At 38.0% G+C, this 17,199-nt stretch overlaps 1 protein-coding gene across 12 annotated transcripts in view; it reads right to left on the bottom strand.

Annotated features, from left to right (window-relative positions):
• The window catches only part of TRIM37 (tripartite motif containing 37), a 138,408-nt gene that overhangs the window by 55,475 nt on the left and 65,734 nt on the right, over positions 1-17,199 (bottom strand). For 11 of the 12 annotated variants that reach the window (XR_004960254.1, XR_004960255.1, XM_036267626.1 and 8 more), the window contains 2 exons: positions 8,543-8,737; positions 4,821-5,132 (listed from right to left, as the gene is read on the bottom strand). Coding sequence is in view for 10 of the 12 variants with exons in the window: in XM_036267626.1 (XP_036123519.1) it covers positions 4,821-5,132; positions 8,543-8,737 (507 nt within the window). In the remaining 2 variants the exon portion in view is untranslated. The remainder of the gene's footprint in view (positions 1-4,820; positions 5,133-8,542; positions 8,738-17,199) is intronic. The other variant, XM_036267627.1, reaches the window with a different exon arrangement.

Below are 17,199 nucleotides of genomic sequence, written 5' to 3'. Positions count from 1 at the left end.
TAAAATGATATAAGTCTTCGAAGAAAACACCCTGGCTGGTTTTGCTCAGTGGTTAGAGCGTCGGCCTGCGGTCCAGAGAGACCCGGGTTTGGTTCCTGCTAAGGGCATGTACCTCGGTTGCAGTTTGTCTCCAGCCCTGGTTGGTCGTGCAGGTGGCAACCACTCGATGTGTCCCTTTCATGTCGATGTTTCTCTCTCTCTCTCTCTCTCTTCCTCTCTCTCCCTCCCACTCTATCTGAACAAAAAACGAAAAATGTCCTCGGGTGAGGATAAAAAAATAAAAAATAATAAAAAATAAAAAGTCTTAGAAGAAAACATAGAGGGAAAGCTTCGTAATATTGGGTTTAACAATGTTTTCTTGGAATGTGACACTAAAAGTACAGGCAACAAAGAAAAAAACAGATTTAGACTTCACTAAAATTAAAAACTTTTTGTCAAAGGACATTAATGACAGAGTGAAAAGGCAACTCACAGACTAGGAGTATTTGCAAATCATATGCTGATCCAGAATATACAGAGAACTCTTAAAACTCAAAAACAAACAAACAAAAAAACCCAATTCAAAAATGGGCAAAGGATTATAATAGATATTTCTCCAAAGAAGATACAGACAGATGGCTGATAAACATATAAAAAGATGCTCAACATCACTAATCATTATGAAAATGTACATTGAAACCACAATGACATACCACCTCACTCCCATTTAATATGACTATTATAAAAAAAATAAGTGTTCAGGAAGATGTGGAGAAATTGGAACCTTTGTGCACTATTGGTGAAAATGTAAAATGGACCAACCCCTATGGAAAACATTATGATGGTTCCTCAAATAATTAAAAATTGAATTACCACATAGCTAGCCATTCCACTTCTGGGGTGTGTGTGTGTGTGTGTGTGTGTGTGTATTTTAAATGAAAGCAAGGTCTTCAAGAGATAGATGAACACCAATGTTGACAGCTGCATTGTTCACAATAGCCAAAAACTAAGTGCCAACCCAAGAGTCCATCAAAGGATGAATGGATAAACAAAAAGTGTTAAGATGCTCACGCACACATAAATATTATTCAGCCATAAAAAGGAAGGGAATTCTGACACATGCTACAACCTAAATGAACTTTCAGGACATTTGGCTAAGTGAAATAAGCCAGATACAAAAAGACAAATATTGTATGATTCCACTTACACAAGAAATGTAGAATAGTCAAGTACATAGAAACACAAAATAAAATAGTGGTTACTAGGGGTTAGAGGAAAGGAGGAACGAGCAGGTTACTGTTTAATGGATATAGAATTTCATTTTGGGATGATAAAAAGTTACGAAGATGGACAGCTGCAATGGTTGCACAATGGTGTGAATGTACTTAAATGCCACTGAATTGTACCCATAAAATAGTTAAAATGGTAAATTTTATCTTACACATGTTGTACCACAATGAAAGGGGGTACCATATATGCTTAAGAAAATTAAAACACACAGATGATAAACTCTTTCGTCACTCCATACCCGCTCCACGCACCACCCAATTCATTGTGAAACCTTTTATTTTTTTAATCCTTACTCGAGGACATTTTTGCATTTATCTTCAGATAGAGCAGGAGAGAGAGAGACATCGACTTGAGAGAGACACAGTGACTGGCTGTAACCCACATGACCCCAACCAGGGCTGGGAACAAACTGCAACTGAGGTATGTGCCCTTAGCGGGAACCGAACCTGAGTCTCTCTGGACCGTAGGCCAACGCTCTAACCGCTGAGCGACCCAGCCAGGTCATTGTGAAACTTCTTAAAGAAGCTGTGCAGTCATGCTCGTTTCTCACTCCCTTCGTTCTTCTGCTACACTCCTCCATAAAAATGGTTCTTGAAAGAGTCAGTCACCCTTCATCTTGACACCTCTCAATGGTATAACCACTCTACTTCTTTTTGAGATGCATTTTTTAAACATATTTAAGATATTATCCCTTCTAGTACATTAATGTTTGCTGCTTTCAATTTCCTTTGCTGGGCTCCCCTTCATTACCAGGCCTTTGAATGCTAAAATGCCCCAAAGTGAAGCTTTCTCTTCTCCATTTAAACTCCCTCCACATTTTATCTTCTTCAGTCCCTAGTTTTTTTTTTTAAGTTTTTATTGATTTTTTTTTAGAGAAAGAGGAAGGATAGATAGAAACAGTGATGTTGGAGAGAAACATTGATCGCTTGCCTCCTGCACACCCCCTACTGGCATTCGAGCACGCAACCTGGGTATGTGCCCTGACCGGGAATTGTACCAGGACCTTTCAGTCCCTAGGATGACACTCAATCCACTGAGCCATACAGGCTGGGCCAGTCCCTGGATTTAAATAACATCTTATACTGTTGACTCTCAGCTTTTTAAATCCTCACCTGAGGATATTTTTCCACTTATTTTAAGACAGAGTGGAAGGGAGAGATAGAGTGGGAGAGAAACATCGATGTGAGAGAAACATATTGACTGGTTGCCTCTCGCGTGACCCCAACCATGGCCAGGGACCGAACTGCAACCAAGGTACATGCTCTTGACTGGAATCAAACCCGAGACTCTTTGGTTTGCGGGCTGACGCTCTAACCGCTAAGCCAAACCAGCCAGGGTGACTCTCAGCTTTTTATATCCAGCCTTTTGACTTCATAAGCTTCAGACTTATGTATCCTTCACCTGCCTATAACACATTTTACTAGGATATCTAGCATACCTCTCAAACGTAGCATGCTTAAAAAAAAATTCCTAACGTCCTGTCCCTACCTCCTCAGAATCTCCACATCTTCTTTCATATTTGATTTACATCTCAATGACACCACCAGTAACTAAATTTCCTTGGCCAAAAATGAAAACATCATTCTTAGTTTTTTTCGTTCCCAAAAACACTATCCAACCTTTCTTACTATGTCTGTGGGAAAGAATTGAGCCCTCCTGGTCTAAAATATCCATTGTGTGTAAGGGAGGTAAGTTCTCTTATATATCTAAAAGAGTATTAGTTTTATACCATCCTTGGGAGATTAAGAAAGATGGGAAACTCAGTCAAGAAAGGTTGCTAGACTATGAGCAAGTCCATCTATCCACTGTAATAACTCCAGAATAAACCATCATATTTCACACAAGCTATTGTTATAGGCTATTTACTGGTCTTGTTAGCACAGGTGGCTAGATATTACTAAAGGAAGGGAGCAAAGGGAATCAGACATTATTATGCCTAATAAACTGGAAAGCTGAATCCAATATTGGGCCTGCTTCACATATTCCCCAGGGGACTGTAGCATTGCCAGCCAAGGGGCTTAACACCTGTGTAGGGAGCAAGAACCAGCTTTCCAATATCCTCAGGGTATAATCAGTCCATTCACCCAGACTATGGGGAAAGGAATAAACAACGAATGGGAAATTCCTCTGCCAGGTGCATGCTCACTAGAAGTCAAGACAGTGCAGGGTGAGGTAAGCATATGTGCAGCAGTCAGGATGGCACAAGGGGAGATGCTTCCACTCTGTCATGTGCAGTAGGAACTAAAATGGTGACCATAAGGGGAAGTATCTGGCCTGGGAAAAGGATCAGATTGGGTAAGGGACATAGAGTCCCAGAAAATCTAGGAAATGGATTGGTTAGGGGAAAGAACCAGCAGAACTGATCGGTTACTTTGAAAAACCATCTGGTCCTTCCCAATCCTGAGATAATATAACCCAAGCTTCTGTCTGTCTGTCTCTCTCTCTCTTGCCAGGGTACTAGCAGCAAGTGTGAAGCGGAGCACAACCAGAAACAGAAACAAAGGTAGTTGGATGAGGGTAGACACGTACTAAACTAGACTAAGCCTCAGCATGGCACAGAACTTCTGGACCCTGACCTTTGTACTAGGCATAATGAAGATAAGGCTGGACTTTTTCCATGGACAGAGATGAGGCACTAAGAACCTGGGGGGTCAGCCTTCTATTTCCACCCAAATAAATCTCACCACCAGACCTCATGCTCCCATGTGCGCCCCTAAAAATGATCCCTACCCCCGAGACTATAAGGACCCCATTTCCACCAGCAACTGTCTCACAATTCCCATACTCAACATTTTCACACCCTTCTCCACACAAGCAAAGTTATCTTTATAAAAGGTAAGTCAGATAATAAATACCCTGATTTATATTCTTTATGGACTTCCTCCTAAAATCAGAAAACACAAAACTTTTTATTGAAGGCTTATAAAAAATCCTACCTGAGCTAGATCTTGCCTACCTCTCTGCTTATCTCCAATTATTCTCCACCCTGCTGTGTCCACCATATTCAGCCATACTGGCCTTCCTTCAAGCTTTCAAATCCTGTATCAGTGACTCTGCATCTTCTGTTGTTTATCCTGAACAGTTCCCATAGATCTTTGAATGGCTGCCACCTTCTCAATCTTTAGTCTCAGTTCAAATATTGTGTCCTCAGATCTTCTCTGGCTACCCTAACTAAAGGAGCACACTCCTCACCTGCTCTTTCCATCCCATTTTTCTATTGTTTTCTTCACAGCACTTTTTACTTTTTACCAACTGCAATTATCTTTACTTGTCTACACATTTTAATTTCCAGTCCCCACCATGTAAATATATAAATGCAAGATCCGTAAGGTTAAGAATTTTGTGTTATTTACTACCTAACACAAAATAAGCAATTAACAAATGTTAGCTCTATTATATAGTTGAAAATACAGAGTCTGTTTTAGATGGGAGATAAGTCTTAATTCATTGTAACAGAGATTTTAAAGAATTATTATTATGAAAATAACCTGTCCTCTAGCTTTCCAAATTACACGTGGAAAAAAGACACTAGTAGGATCTTTTTCACTTACAGTTTTGTATGTAACAACTGGCAACTGATGACTTTGCCAAGAGCTCCATTCCCAAATCCTGTAATCTGCCAGAGTTTTCAGTTCCACATGCAGCCAGAGCTACCTGGTCAGCAGAAAAAAGGCGTGTCTGCATGTCTCCAGAAGCAGCACTGCTGCTTTTTATTTCTGAAACTGTATTCTTTACATCAGTTTTCATACACCGAACTTCAGCCATTTGAGTTTTGAGTCTTTTTAGCATCTTTAAGTCAGAAGGAACTCGCCACATTGCCTGCTGCTTCCTTTGATCTTTATCTTTTCGAGAATACGACGATGCTTGAGAGAGAGTGACAACTCATGTTAATATAGAAGTTAACATTCATAAAACCATTTTGCACTGTGAAATATGCAAATTTGATGTGTAAATAAGCTACACTGCTTTAGGTGCTATCAACAATAAAAGTATGTATTAAATGCCATTAATGAAAATAAAGATAATCACAAGTATTTTAACTATTCATACCTTCAAAATTAGAATCTGGGTCACATTATAAACACTCAAATCTACATATTAAATCTAAAAGTTTAAAAAGCTGTCCTACTGCCTGTGTTTCTTCTTTGGATTTCTTACTTTTCTAAAATTTTCTACACTGAGATTATGTTCATAATTTAAAACATAGCCAAATAACTAGTCAAATCTGATATAAAAACATATATATATATTCTAACTAAATTCAAAAAGTTGATTTTATTGAACTACTACTACTAATGCAGATGAAGCTATTAAGTGCCATGGACCATAATGAAAGTTTCCTGTCACTGAGTGTGCAGCTACTAAAGTAACAATGTTTTATTTCTTTCCAGAGAAAGTAGTTGAAGTTGTTTTTATTTTATTTTTTTATTAATCCTTACCTGAGGATATTTTTTCATTAATTTTTATTTTTTTATTTTATTTTATTTTTTTTATCCTCACCCGAGGACATTTTTCCATTTTTTGTTCAGGCAGAGTGGGAGGGAGAGAGAGAGAGAGAGAGAGAAACATCGATGAAAAAGGAACACATCGAGTGGCTGCCACCCGCACAACCGACCAGGGCCGGGGACAAACTGCAACCGAGGTACGCGCCCTTAGCGGGAACCGAACCCGGGTCTCTCAGGACCGCAGGCCGATGCTCTAACCGCTGAACCAAACCGGCCAGGGCTTCATTAATTTTTAGATAGAGTAGAAGGGAGGGAGGGGGAGAGAGAGAGAAAAAAAATTGATGTGAAAGAGACATATCAATTGTTTGCCTCCCACACCACCCCAACCAGGGTGGGGGATCGAACCCAAGACCCTTCAGTCCTCAGGCCAACCCTCTAATAGCTGAACCAAACCAGCCAGGGCAGCTGATGTTGTTTTTAACTTTTTCTCCCCCTACCCAAATGTTAAAATAAGAGGCATGAGCAAGAAAAATATACTTTCTACTGCAGGAAGAAAAAAGGAGCTAGATAATTTTGGAAATCAAAGAACATTGTAACTGATTCAAATAAAAAAGAAACCAAGCCAAAAAAACATGCACATACACATACACATACCCCCAAATAGGGTACCAACAGGCACCCTAACCAGACAAAGAACAAAGCCTTTATTAGCAGAAATGACTGCAACAACCACTTCCCCACTTCTCTTTTGCTAAAAAGGACCCAGACTGCATTCAGGTGTCAGGTGAGCAGCAGTATACTCAGAGAGGTTAGGTTCCTTCTTTGGCTCCAGTGGATATGGATCCAGGACTGGTCTAAGTTCATCTGTCTTTGATAGTGGACTCAGTTCCAGCCAAAAGTCGGAGCTGGGAGTGGGGGTTGGTAACTTCTGGGAAAGATTTTCTATCATGATAGAAGGATTTATTGGATTTATTTATTTAACAAACATTTATGAGGAGCTTACTGAGCCCTGGCTGGTTTGGCTCAGTGGTTAGAAAATTGGCCCTCGGACCAAAGAGTTGCAGGTTGATTCTGGTCATGGGCACATACCTCAGTTGCAATTCGATCTCTGGCCCTGGTTGGGGTTGTGTGGGAGGCAACCAGTCAGTGTGTCTCTCTCACACTGATGTTTCTCTCCCTCCCTCCCTCCCTCTGAAAATCAATGGAAAAATATCCTCAAGTGAGGATTAAAAAAAGAAAAAAGAGCTGAGTGTCAAATATGTCTAAAATATTAAGTCATTTAAATCCTCTCATATCAATCAAACCCCTATTATCTTCATTTTATAAATGAGGAAAGTAAGACACGTAAAGGTTGCACAACATATTACTCAAGGTAACATAGTTAATAAGTAGAGGAACTATTGTATTATTTCCCATACAAATAAATGTGAACCTACTTTTGCCCCACCCTATATTTATTGGATAGTTTCAAACTCTGATTTTCTCTTTGGAATATACTCCTAAAAGTAAAGTTACATGATTAAAGGATATTTTGAACCTACTATAAAATTTTCTTTCAAAAAGGCTAAAACAATATACAAACCTACCTACAAACCAGAACTTGTCTATTTCACTAGTTCTTTGCAAACAACACTGGTTATAATTTAGGCACAACCTTTGCCAACATGAAAAGTATTTTTTTAAAAAAGGTATTTGTTGATCGCAAGAACTATGTGTGATTTTTATGTTCTTCTTTATAATTTTCCATATTTTCCAAGATTATATAATAAAAATGCCTCAGGGGAAAAAAGAGTAAAATCATATGCAATGTAATAAGTGCTACAAAAGTACAAATATAATACAAAATGTACATGGATCATAGATAAAAGGCAATTTGTTTCATAACCTGGTTGTAAGCCTATGGAAAGTATACCTGAGAAAGGAAAGGGCCTAAATAATCCAGCCTCTGAGAGTCCATCCCCCTAATTCTGTTTTCTACACTGAGGATCTACCTTAAACTGTTTAAAAAATGAGTTCCACTGTTTTATTTTTATAAATAAATAAATAAATATGTATTTATTGTTAATTTATTTTTGCTACAGGTGTTTCTACTTTTTCCCCATTGACACCCTCCTCCCACTGCCCCCCCCATAAGTTCCACTGTTTTAAAGCATCAAAATCACTGTTCTACATCATTGATTTAATTTATATAATACTATTGTTTAAGAAAGCTTTCCAACAAAAATGGCTTTTAAAACGTGTCATTTAAAGGTAAATCTTAGCTATTCAAAATTATGCCGGAGAGTTTCACAAAGTCCAACTATGACTATACTTTTAACATGTATGTATATACATTGTATTACAGTAAAACACAAATGTAATTTCTCTTACAAAAAACACCTTTGCACTTAAAACACTGCTGATAACTGGTATAGGTTTTAAGGCTACTGAACATCAAAGTATGAGTAAGCCATCTTTTTCTATATTCAATTTAGATAGTGTTCCTTGTGGAAGTTATGGTATTCATAAGGTACACAAAACTGTAAGTCCATTCACAAAGAAGTAAACTACTTTGTACGGATCAAACTGTCAATTACATACAATTTAAAAGGCAAATCATATTTTAAAAACTTTATTATAAGCATTTTAACATTATTTTTTGCATTAAACACCTTTGAATAAAAAATTTGATTAATATAAATATCATTTTATGAGTTACAATGAAAAATCAATTTTCTACAGAAAAACACTATGTTCCAACACTTAGATTAAATACATGGATTAAAATTCAAGAGTTCTTTTGGGGAACCACAAAAAAAAAAAAAGGGAAATCACTGTTAGTATTTTACCTGTGGGCTGCAACAGTGAAGCAGGTGGGTGAGGCTGTAAGCCCCACAAATTTTCCATACTGCTTCGGTCCTTAAGGTCCAACAAATGTATTAAAATGAAAGGATCAATGTCTAATAAACTATTTGTAGCAGCAGAACATAAGTGTGTTCTTCTTGACATTCTGCTACTGGCACCAACATATCCATGGTTGCTGCCTGCAAAAAAAAAAAAAAAAAAAAGTTACAGAAAATGCATGCTATATTTGCACAAATTTAAGTATACTTAAAAGAAAAAAGTAAATTGGTTAATGTTTGAATACTTGTCTATGGACCTATCTCTTAGAAATTGGTTTTCATGAGGAGAAGCACAAAGAAACCAGAGGTGTACACAAGCACAGTGACTGAGCACTGGCCTCATTACTATCCAGAATTCAGGAGCAACCCTCAAACTCATCATGAGCCCTAGAAATAAAAAAGTGACAATGTATATAGTATATACAATTAGTGGAATGATAATTAGAAATAACACATCTCATAATCCAGTGGTTTTGAAAGACAAATTCCCATGGTATAACAGATACCAAGGAACTAGGCACCAAAATAGGAATTTTCTCCAGGTCTTTGGATAGCAAACTATACAGATTCATGACAGATTGGTAGGCTTTTTTTTCTAGCTTGATTAAGTACTGGAGCACAACTTGAAGTTTTTAGACTGAACTTGTTAATGACTGATGCACAGTATAGACATCTGTGAGCAAATGTCATATTTATATCACCTATTTTGAACTAAGCTTTCAGCCAAGAAAACCACCTGACTTTTCTCTAGTGCCTAGTGCAATGCCTAGCATACAGTATATATGAAAATGTTCATTAAAACCAACCTTTTACTAAAGCTATTTAAATACTTTTTTTTAATCCTCACCCAAGGACATTTTTTTTCCTTTCATTTTTTGTTTGGATAGAGTGGGAGGGAGAGAGAGGAAGAGAGAGAGAGAGAGAGAGAGAGAGAGAGAGAGAGAGAGAGAGAGAAACATCAATGTGAAAGGTACATGTCGAGTGGCTGCCACCCGCACAACCCAACCAGGGCTGGGGACAAACTGCAACCGAGATACGTGCCCTTAGCGGGAACTGAACCCGGGACTCTCTAGACTGCAGGCTGACGCTCTAACCGCTGAGCCAAACAGGCCAGGGCTATTTAAATACTTTCTAAAGAAGGGGGGAACATCTGTAATACATTCAACAATAAAGATAAGTTAAAAAAAAAAAAATTCTAAAGAAACACATTTAAAATGTTACCTGAAGCAAAGTCTTAAAGTAGACTTAAAATGACATAATCAAATTCTGACCATTTATGAATGTTTCAGAGATGTGACAGTAAACAACTCAGGAGAAAGTTCAATTATTCAGAAGCTTCAAGTCAGTTATTTACTTGTTTTCATCTATATTCACATCCTCAGAACTTCACCTTCTCCTACTTCTTCCTCTTCTAAGGATTATCATTCCATTGCCAATTTTTCCTCCAAGCCTCAGTACCCACTGGAACTCCTATTAAAAATAGCAGAAAACTATACCCCCTCTACCTTGAAACTGTTTCTTAACTCTTTTCCTTTACTAGGGAGTTCCCAAATCAGGCTGCATAACAGTCAGTTGGAGTTTTTAAAATTACAGATTCACAGCCCCACTCCATATGTACCTGAATGGGAATATTGGAATGGGATCCAGGACTTTTTTCCGAAGAACTTATTCAGGTGATTTTGAGTAGTAAGTAAATAAGCTCAGTAGCCAACTATACAGTACCTAATGTCCTGATTTCTAGTTCTTCTTTAAAAATGGAACTTGTGCTCTGACCAGTCTGGCTCAGCAGTTGGAGCTTTGCCTTGCGGACCAAAGAGTTGTGGGTTCAATTCCAGTCAAGGGCACGTACCTCAGTTGCGGTTCGGTCCCCAGCCCTGGTCAGGGTGATGCCGGAGGCAACCAATCAATGTGTCTCTCTCACAACACTCTCTCTCTCTCTCTCTCTCTCTCCCCCTTCCTCCCTCCCTCCCTCTCTATCTGAAGATAAATGGAAAAATATCCTCAGGTGAGGATTTAAAAAAAAAAGAATTTGCCCATGTTAAATGAACCCATAGTAAAGAAAGGAGCATTAGCACTCTCCTGTTTCTCACTGCTTTTCCAGACCATTCTTCTCACCAATGAGCAAAAATTCCTTTCCTGCTCAGCCAGTGTGACTCAATGGATTGAGCATCATTCCATGAACTAAGTCCCAGTTTGATTCCTGGTCTGGGCACATGCCTGGGTTGCAGGCTCGATCCCCAGTAGGCGGCGTGCAGGAGGCAGCCGATTGATGTTTCTCTCTCTTCCTTCCTCTCTTTCTAAAAAATCAATAAAAACATATTAAAAAAACAAACAAACTCCTTTCCTTTGTGATTTATGCCCTTTGACTACTCCCTCACTCTCTCCCATGTTGCCATCCTTTCTACTCATATGGTATTCATCCACAGGCATCAAACACTTTAGCATTTGTTTCAGTTTCCCTCTCTCAGAGCTAATACTGCCATCATTGTGGGGGGTGTGTGTGCGCGCATGCATTTGTCTGTTTCAGATCTAAGAATATAGCCTAATGAATGCTCACAAAGTACTAGCACTGAAGAACTGCTCCCCACGCCTCCTGAAATTGCTCACTAACCTTCCTCCCCAAAGGTAACCTCCATCCTGAATTAAATATGTACTCTTATATTCTGCTTCTTTGATCAACATTATATTTAGGAGATCCATCTATATTGCTATGTAGCATCTCAGGATAAGAATGTATAATTTCTTTATTCTATTGGGAAAGAATTTGTGTTGCGTCTTGCTTTTGGCTACAAAGAATAAAGCTACTGAAAATTATTTAAGCAGATAACTGCTCCAGAAGCTAACATGGAAAAAATATAATACACTTCATAACAAAGCAAATGGATCAGTGACATCCCTTCCTGAGCCAAGCCAGATTAATCCTGCTAAAATGTCACACTGACTGGGCTGGGGTGGCTCAGTGTCATCCAATGGACTGAGAAGTCCCAGTTCGACTCCCAGTAAGGGCACATGCCCAGGCTGCGGGCTCAATCCTCGGTATGGGGTGTGCAGGAGGCAGCCAATCAATGTTTCTCTCTCACATTGATGTTTTTGTCTGTATCCCTAAAAAAATAAATAAACGTCACACTTGTCTACTTGAGTTCTTGATTGTATTACTATGCCTGTATGCATTAGCATGACATGCAAGGTCCTACAGTTTAGTCCCAAACTACCTTCCCAGTCTCTTCTTTTTCATATCCTTTGTTATAAATAACATTTGTTTTTCTTACATTAAAAAAAAGGGGGGCACAAAAACCACCTAAAAGGGAACAATGCTTCTCTAAATATTCTTCTAAAAACCTACCGGCAAACAATGGGTATCATTTCTGTTGGAACTGGTGGAGCCACTGATATGTGTATGTTCAGCTTTAGCACCTACTGCCCAACAGATTTCCAAAGTAGTAGTATCAATTTTCATGCCTACCTGCAGGATATGAAAGTTTCTCTCTCCCCACATGCTTTCAACATTTAGTATTGCCAATTTAAAATATATTAGCTAGCTCTGGTCAGTTTGGCTCAGCGGTTAGAGCGTCAGACTGAAGTGTCTTGGGTCCCAGTGGCAGGTGTGTGCTTGGGTTGCAGGTTCAATCCCTGCCCCAGTCAGGTACATGCAGGAGGCAACAAATTGATGTGTCTCTCTCGCATCGATGTTTCTCTCTCTCTCTCCCCCTCCTTCCTTTCCTGATTTTTAGATTGATTATCTAAAAATAAATGGAGGAATACTCTTGGGTGAGGATTAAAAAAATAAAAATATTAGCTATTATAGTAGATGTAAATGGTGGTTTCTATTCGGCATTTCCTAAAAAAAAGAATGAATAAACAGAGTCTCAGAGACCTATGGTACCCCAGATCCTATTAATAAAAAGTATTAGTAAAATGTTGCATAAATTATTTATATAGCCAGGAAAATATAGATTTTTACTATTTAGCTGATTCAACTAGCTAATGTTCTAGATTAGAATGATACTTAAAACCTTTTCAGTGCAGATTTTTTTTTGTTTCAAGTTTTATTTACAAAACTTATCTTTATTGTTAAATGTATTACAGATGTCCCCCTTGTATTCCCCCACTGACCCCCTCCTTCCCAATCCTGCCCCCCTCCTGCCTTCCCTACCCTATTGTTTATGTCCATTGGTTATGCATAAAAATTCTTTGGTTTATCTCTTCCTGCCCACCCCTTCCCCTTCCCCCTTTGAGGTTCATCAGTCTAACAACCAATTTGTACTTCTTAATTCCTTCATCTTCGCCACCCATTCCCCCATCCCCTTCCCACCTGGCAAGCAACAACAAGTTCTCTGTATCTATGAGTCTGTTTCTGTTCTGCTTGCTCATTTTGTTTGTAGGTTCAATTGTTGATTGATATAAATTTATTGCCATTTTATTGTTCATAATTGTGTTCTTCTCCTTCAAGAAGACCCTTCAACATGTCATATAATACTGATTTGGTGGTGATGAACTCCGTTAGTTTTTTCTTGTCTGAGAAACTTTCTATGTCCATCAATTCTAAATGATAGCTTTGCAGGATAGAGTAATCTTGGTTGTAGGTTGTTGCTTTTCATCACTTTAAATATCTCTTGCCACTCCTTTCTGGCCTGCAAAGTTTCTTTTGAGAAATTGGCTAATAGTCTTTTAGCTCCTTTGTAGGTAACTAACTGCTTTTCTCTTGCTGCTTTTAAGATTTTCTGTTTGTCTTTAACCTTTTGCATTTTGATGTGGATCTCTTTGGGTTCATCTTGTTTGGGACTCTCTGTGCTTCTTGGACTTGTATGTCTGTTTCTTTCATCAAGTTAGGGAAGTTTTCTGTCATTATTTTTTCAAATAGGTTTTCAATTTCTTGCTTTTTCTCTTCTCCTTCTGGCTTTCTCTCTTCTCCTTCTCCCCAGGATGCAAATGGTGATACACTTGAAGTTGTCCCAGAGGCTCCTTACACTGTCCTCATTTTTTTGGATTCTTTTTTCTTTTTGCTGTTCTGATTGGGAGTTTTTTTGCTTCCTTATATTCCAATTCAATGGTTTGCTTTTTGGATTTATATACTCTATTACTGATTCTTTGTAAGTTATTCTTTATTTCAGTTAATGCATCCTTCATTTCTGACTGGTCCTTTTTTATGTTGTTGATGTTCTCACTAAGTTCCTTGAGCATCCTTATAACCAGTGCTTCTTGTGCTGGGCTTGGAGGTGCCCAGGAAAAGCCAAGTTGTGAACCAAGGCCGGCTGCTTCTAGTGCCAGGCCTGGGGCCACTTAAAGAGAGGCATGGAGCTCGCTGACCAGTTGCTGCTTGTTTGAGAGATTTTAGGAAACTCCGAAGCAGAATCCAAGACAGGCCAATCCTATGGTAAAGCCTTTGGAAACAGCTTGGGTGGGCCCGAGAAAGGTGGGTGGAGCAGGGCCTCAGGGAATCACCAGGGTGGGGCAAACAGTATGAACAGATTGCTAGAGTCCTAGATATGGCTGCCTTCTGCTGTCCCAGGGAAGGGCTCACTAAAGGAACAATGGCCTCCCACAGCAAGTCTGTCCAGGAGAATGCTACCCCTCCAGCTCTTGCCCCAATGCCAAATAATTCAGTTCTTCCCCGTATGTCTCTGGTGACTTTCAAGCTAGCACAGATTTTTAAGCATAAGTTCTCCTGCAAGTAAATGAAAATAACTGAATAAGTAAAGCAATTCTTATGAAAACGAGGTCACCTGAATCACTAAATCTCTGTAGTTTCAAGCCATATATATACATTTTTTATCCTCAACTGAGGACATTTTTACATTTATCTTCAGATACAGCGGGAGGGAGAGAGGGAGGAAGAGAGAGCGAGAGAGACACATTAACTGGCTGCCACCCACATGACCCCAACCAGAGCTGGGGACAAACTGCAACCAAGGTTATGTGCCCTTAGTGGGAACCGAACCGGGACTCTCCAATCTGTGGGCTGATACTCTAACCGCTGAGCCAAACCAGCCAGGGCTCAAGCCATATTCTTATTTAATACTGCCTATAAACACAAAATTAGAATTTTACCTTATACTTAACTTCTGTATATGAAAGATCTTATCCTGTCTAATGAATAACTTAACATCTTAATTGACATAATTTAAAAAAAAAAATTTTTTTTAAATTGATTTTTAGAGAGAGAAAGGGCAGAGAGAGAGAAACATCTATGTGAGAGTGAAACATGGATCGTCTGCCTACTGCACACCACCAACTGGGGATCGATCGAACCCTCAACTCCGGCATGTGCCCAGGCATGTGTTCTGACCAGGAATCGAACTGGCAACCTTTAGGTACATGGGATGACACCCAACCAACTGAACCACACTGGCCAGGGCTGACATGATACTTTACATGACTGTTCGGTTCCAAAATATTAATAAAATATTAATATTAATATGAAATGGACCTTCCATAATTAACATATAATGATAATACACTCCTCACTCAGCCCTACCTCACCCCTAATCTAGCTTGTGTTTACTCCTTCATTAAAATATTTTATATTTTAGAATAATTTTAGATTTATAGAAAAATTGCAAAGATAATACAGTGTTTCTGTAAATCCCATATCCAGTTTCCCCACTGTTAACATCTTTCATTACTATGGTACATTTGTCACAACTAATAAACCAATATTAATAGGTTATTTTAGTTAAATAATTCCAAACTTTATTCAGATTTTATTAATTTTCTGCTAATGTCCTTGTGTTCCAGGGTCCATCCAAAGTATCAAATGATATCTAACTGATCATTTCTCTTTAGGTTCTCTGATCTGTGATAGTTTCTCAGACTTTTCTTGTTTTTGATGACCTTGGCAGTTTTGAGGTGTATTGACCTGACATATTTTGCAGAATGTCCCTCAACTGGAGTTTATGTAGTGTTTCTCTCATATTTAGAGTGTGCTTATGGGATTTTAGGACAATGACAGATACAAAGTGCCCTTCTCAACACATCACATCAAGGGTACATGTTATCAAAATGACAATACCGATGACGCTAAATTTGATAACCTATTGAATCAATGTTTGTCAGATTTCTCTAGCATAATTGTTCATCCCCTGCCCCTTACACTGTACTACCTGGAAGCAAGTCACTAAGCATAGCTTACATTTAAGGGTGGAGAGTTATGCTAGAAGAGGCAATATATACAAAAATTACTTGGAATTCTTTTTTATGTGTACTATCTTATATTTATATACATTGTTAATTCATCTGTTCACCTCTAGATTATAAATTACTTAAGAGTAAGTCTTTTTATTTTCTAGAAATCCTGAAATAGGGAAGAATTTCATTAAATGCCTACCAAATACATAAAATTCCCAAAAGCACAAAATAAAAAATTAACTGTTTGATTCACTAGTGTATCCTCAGCACCTAGAATTCAATGTCTGAACTATAATAGATACTAAAAAAGTGTTTATTGAACAAATAAATTATAATTTCAGAATTACACAACATGAGGTCCATTGGAACAGGGACATCTTTTAATTTAATACTGTAGCTCTAGATAGTAAAACAGTACCCAGTTCCAATCAAGTGCTCAGTAAGTATTTGGTGAATGAATAAATTAAACAAAAAATATAACCTCTAGTTTACCTAGTGTCTAAAAATGTTATATACAAGAATTTCCCTACAACATAGTTTGAGAGAAAATCACAAACTTAAAAAAAAAAAAAAGGCTGAAAAATATTTAGTAACCTTGACTTAGTACATTCATCTTCCATTTTATATCAAGACAGCCTCTGAATATTTATGTACTATTTAAAACCTTAAAAATTACATTCAAAACTTAGTAATAAAGTGTATTTACTTAACATTTATCTGAAAAATATTAAATGATCTCTATTATATTGTTAAAAGTGCTCAGGAATACAAAATTAAGACAATATATTAGCTTCATGGAGTTCAGAGGTGAAAGCAAAAAGGGCAGCTGTATAAGCAATTGATTAATAGGTTAATTTGAGAGAGCAGAAAAGACACCCAGGGCAAGCAGTCTAGGAGGGCTTCCAGAAAGAAATAAAAAAAAAGCTAAAATAAAGGGAAGAAAATAAAATAAAGAGAAGGTAGAAGGAACATGTTGGGAAGCAAAGATGTGAGAGATAACATGGCACATCTGATGGGCTGAAAAATGATGCAGAAGAATGTGAGAGTGGTAAGGCTAAAGAAATGAGTAAGAGCTAGCATATAAAGGGCCTTGTGTACCATATTAAAGAGTTTGGACTTTATCCTATAAGTAAATGGAATCCAATAAAGGGTTTTTAAGTAGAGAAGTGACATGATCAGATACCAATCTGAAAGAAAAATAAGCAAACAAAAACACACATTCTGAACCCATGCTTTGGTAAACAATGAAGGGGAGCAATAACGGATACAAAGAACTCAGATGAAAGACAGGGGCCTACAATATCACATAATTTTATAAGTAAATAAGGGAAGTACACAAAGTGCCTGGTACATAAGAACATGTATCAAATTTGTTACCTATTATTACTGTTTAAATACCATTAATAATATACTCTAAAGTCCATAAAAAAAATAGAGCACTTCCAACATCATGAGCCATGTAGAGCAGCAGCTGCCAT

Source organism: Molossus molossus, unplaced genomic scaffold (assembly GCF_014108415.1).
Source record: "Molossus molossus isolate mMolMol1 unplaced genomic scaffold, mMolMol1.p scaffold_m16_p_19, whole genome shotgun sequence".
In the NCBI taxonomy this organism is placed as follows: domain Eukaryota; kingdom Metazoa; phylum Chordata; class Mammalia; order Chiroptera; family Molossidae; genus Molossus; species Molossus molossus.
This window is presented reverse-complemented; position numbering and strand designations above follow the sequence as displayed.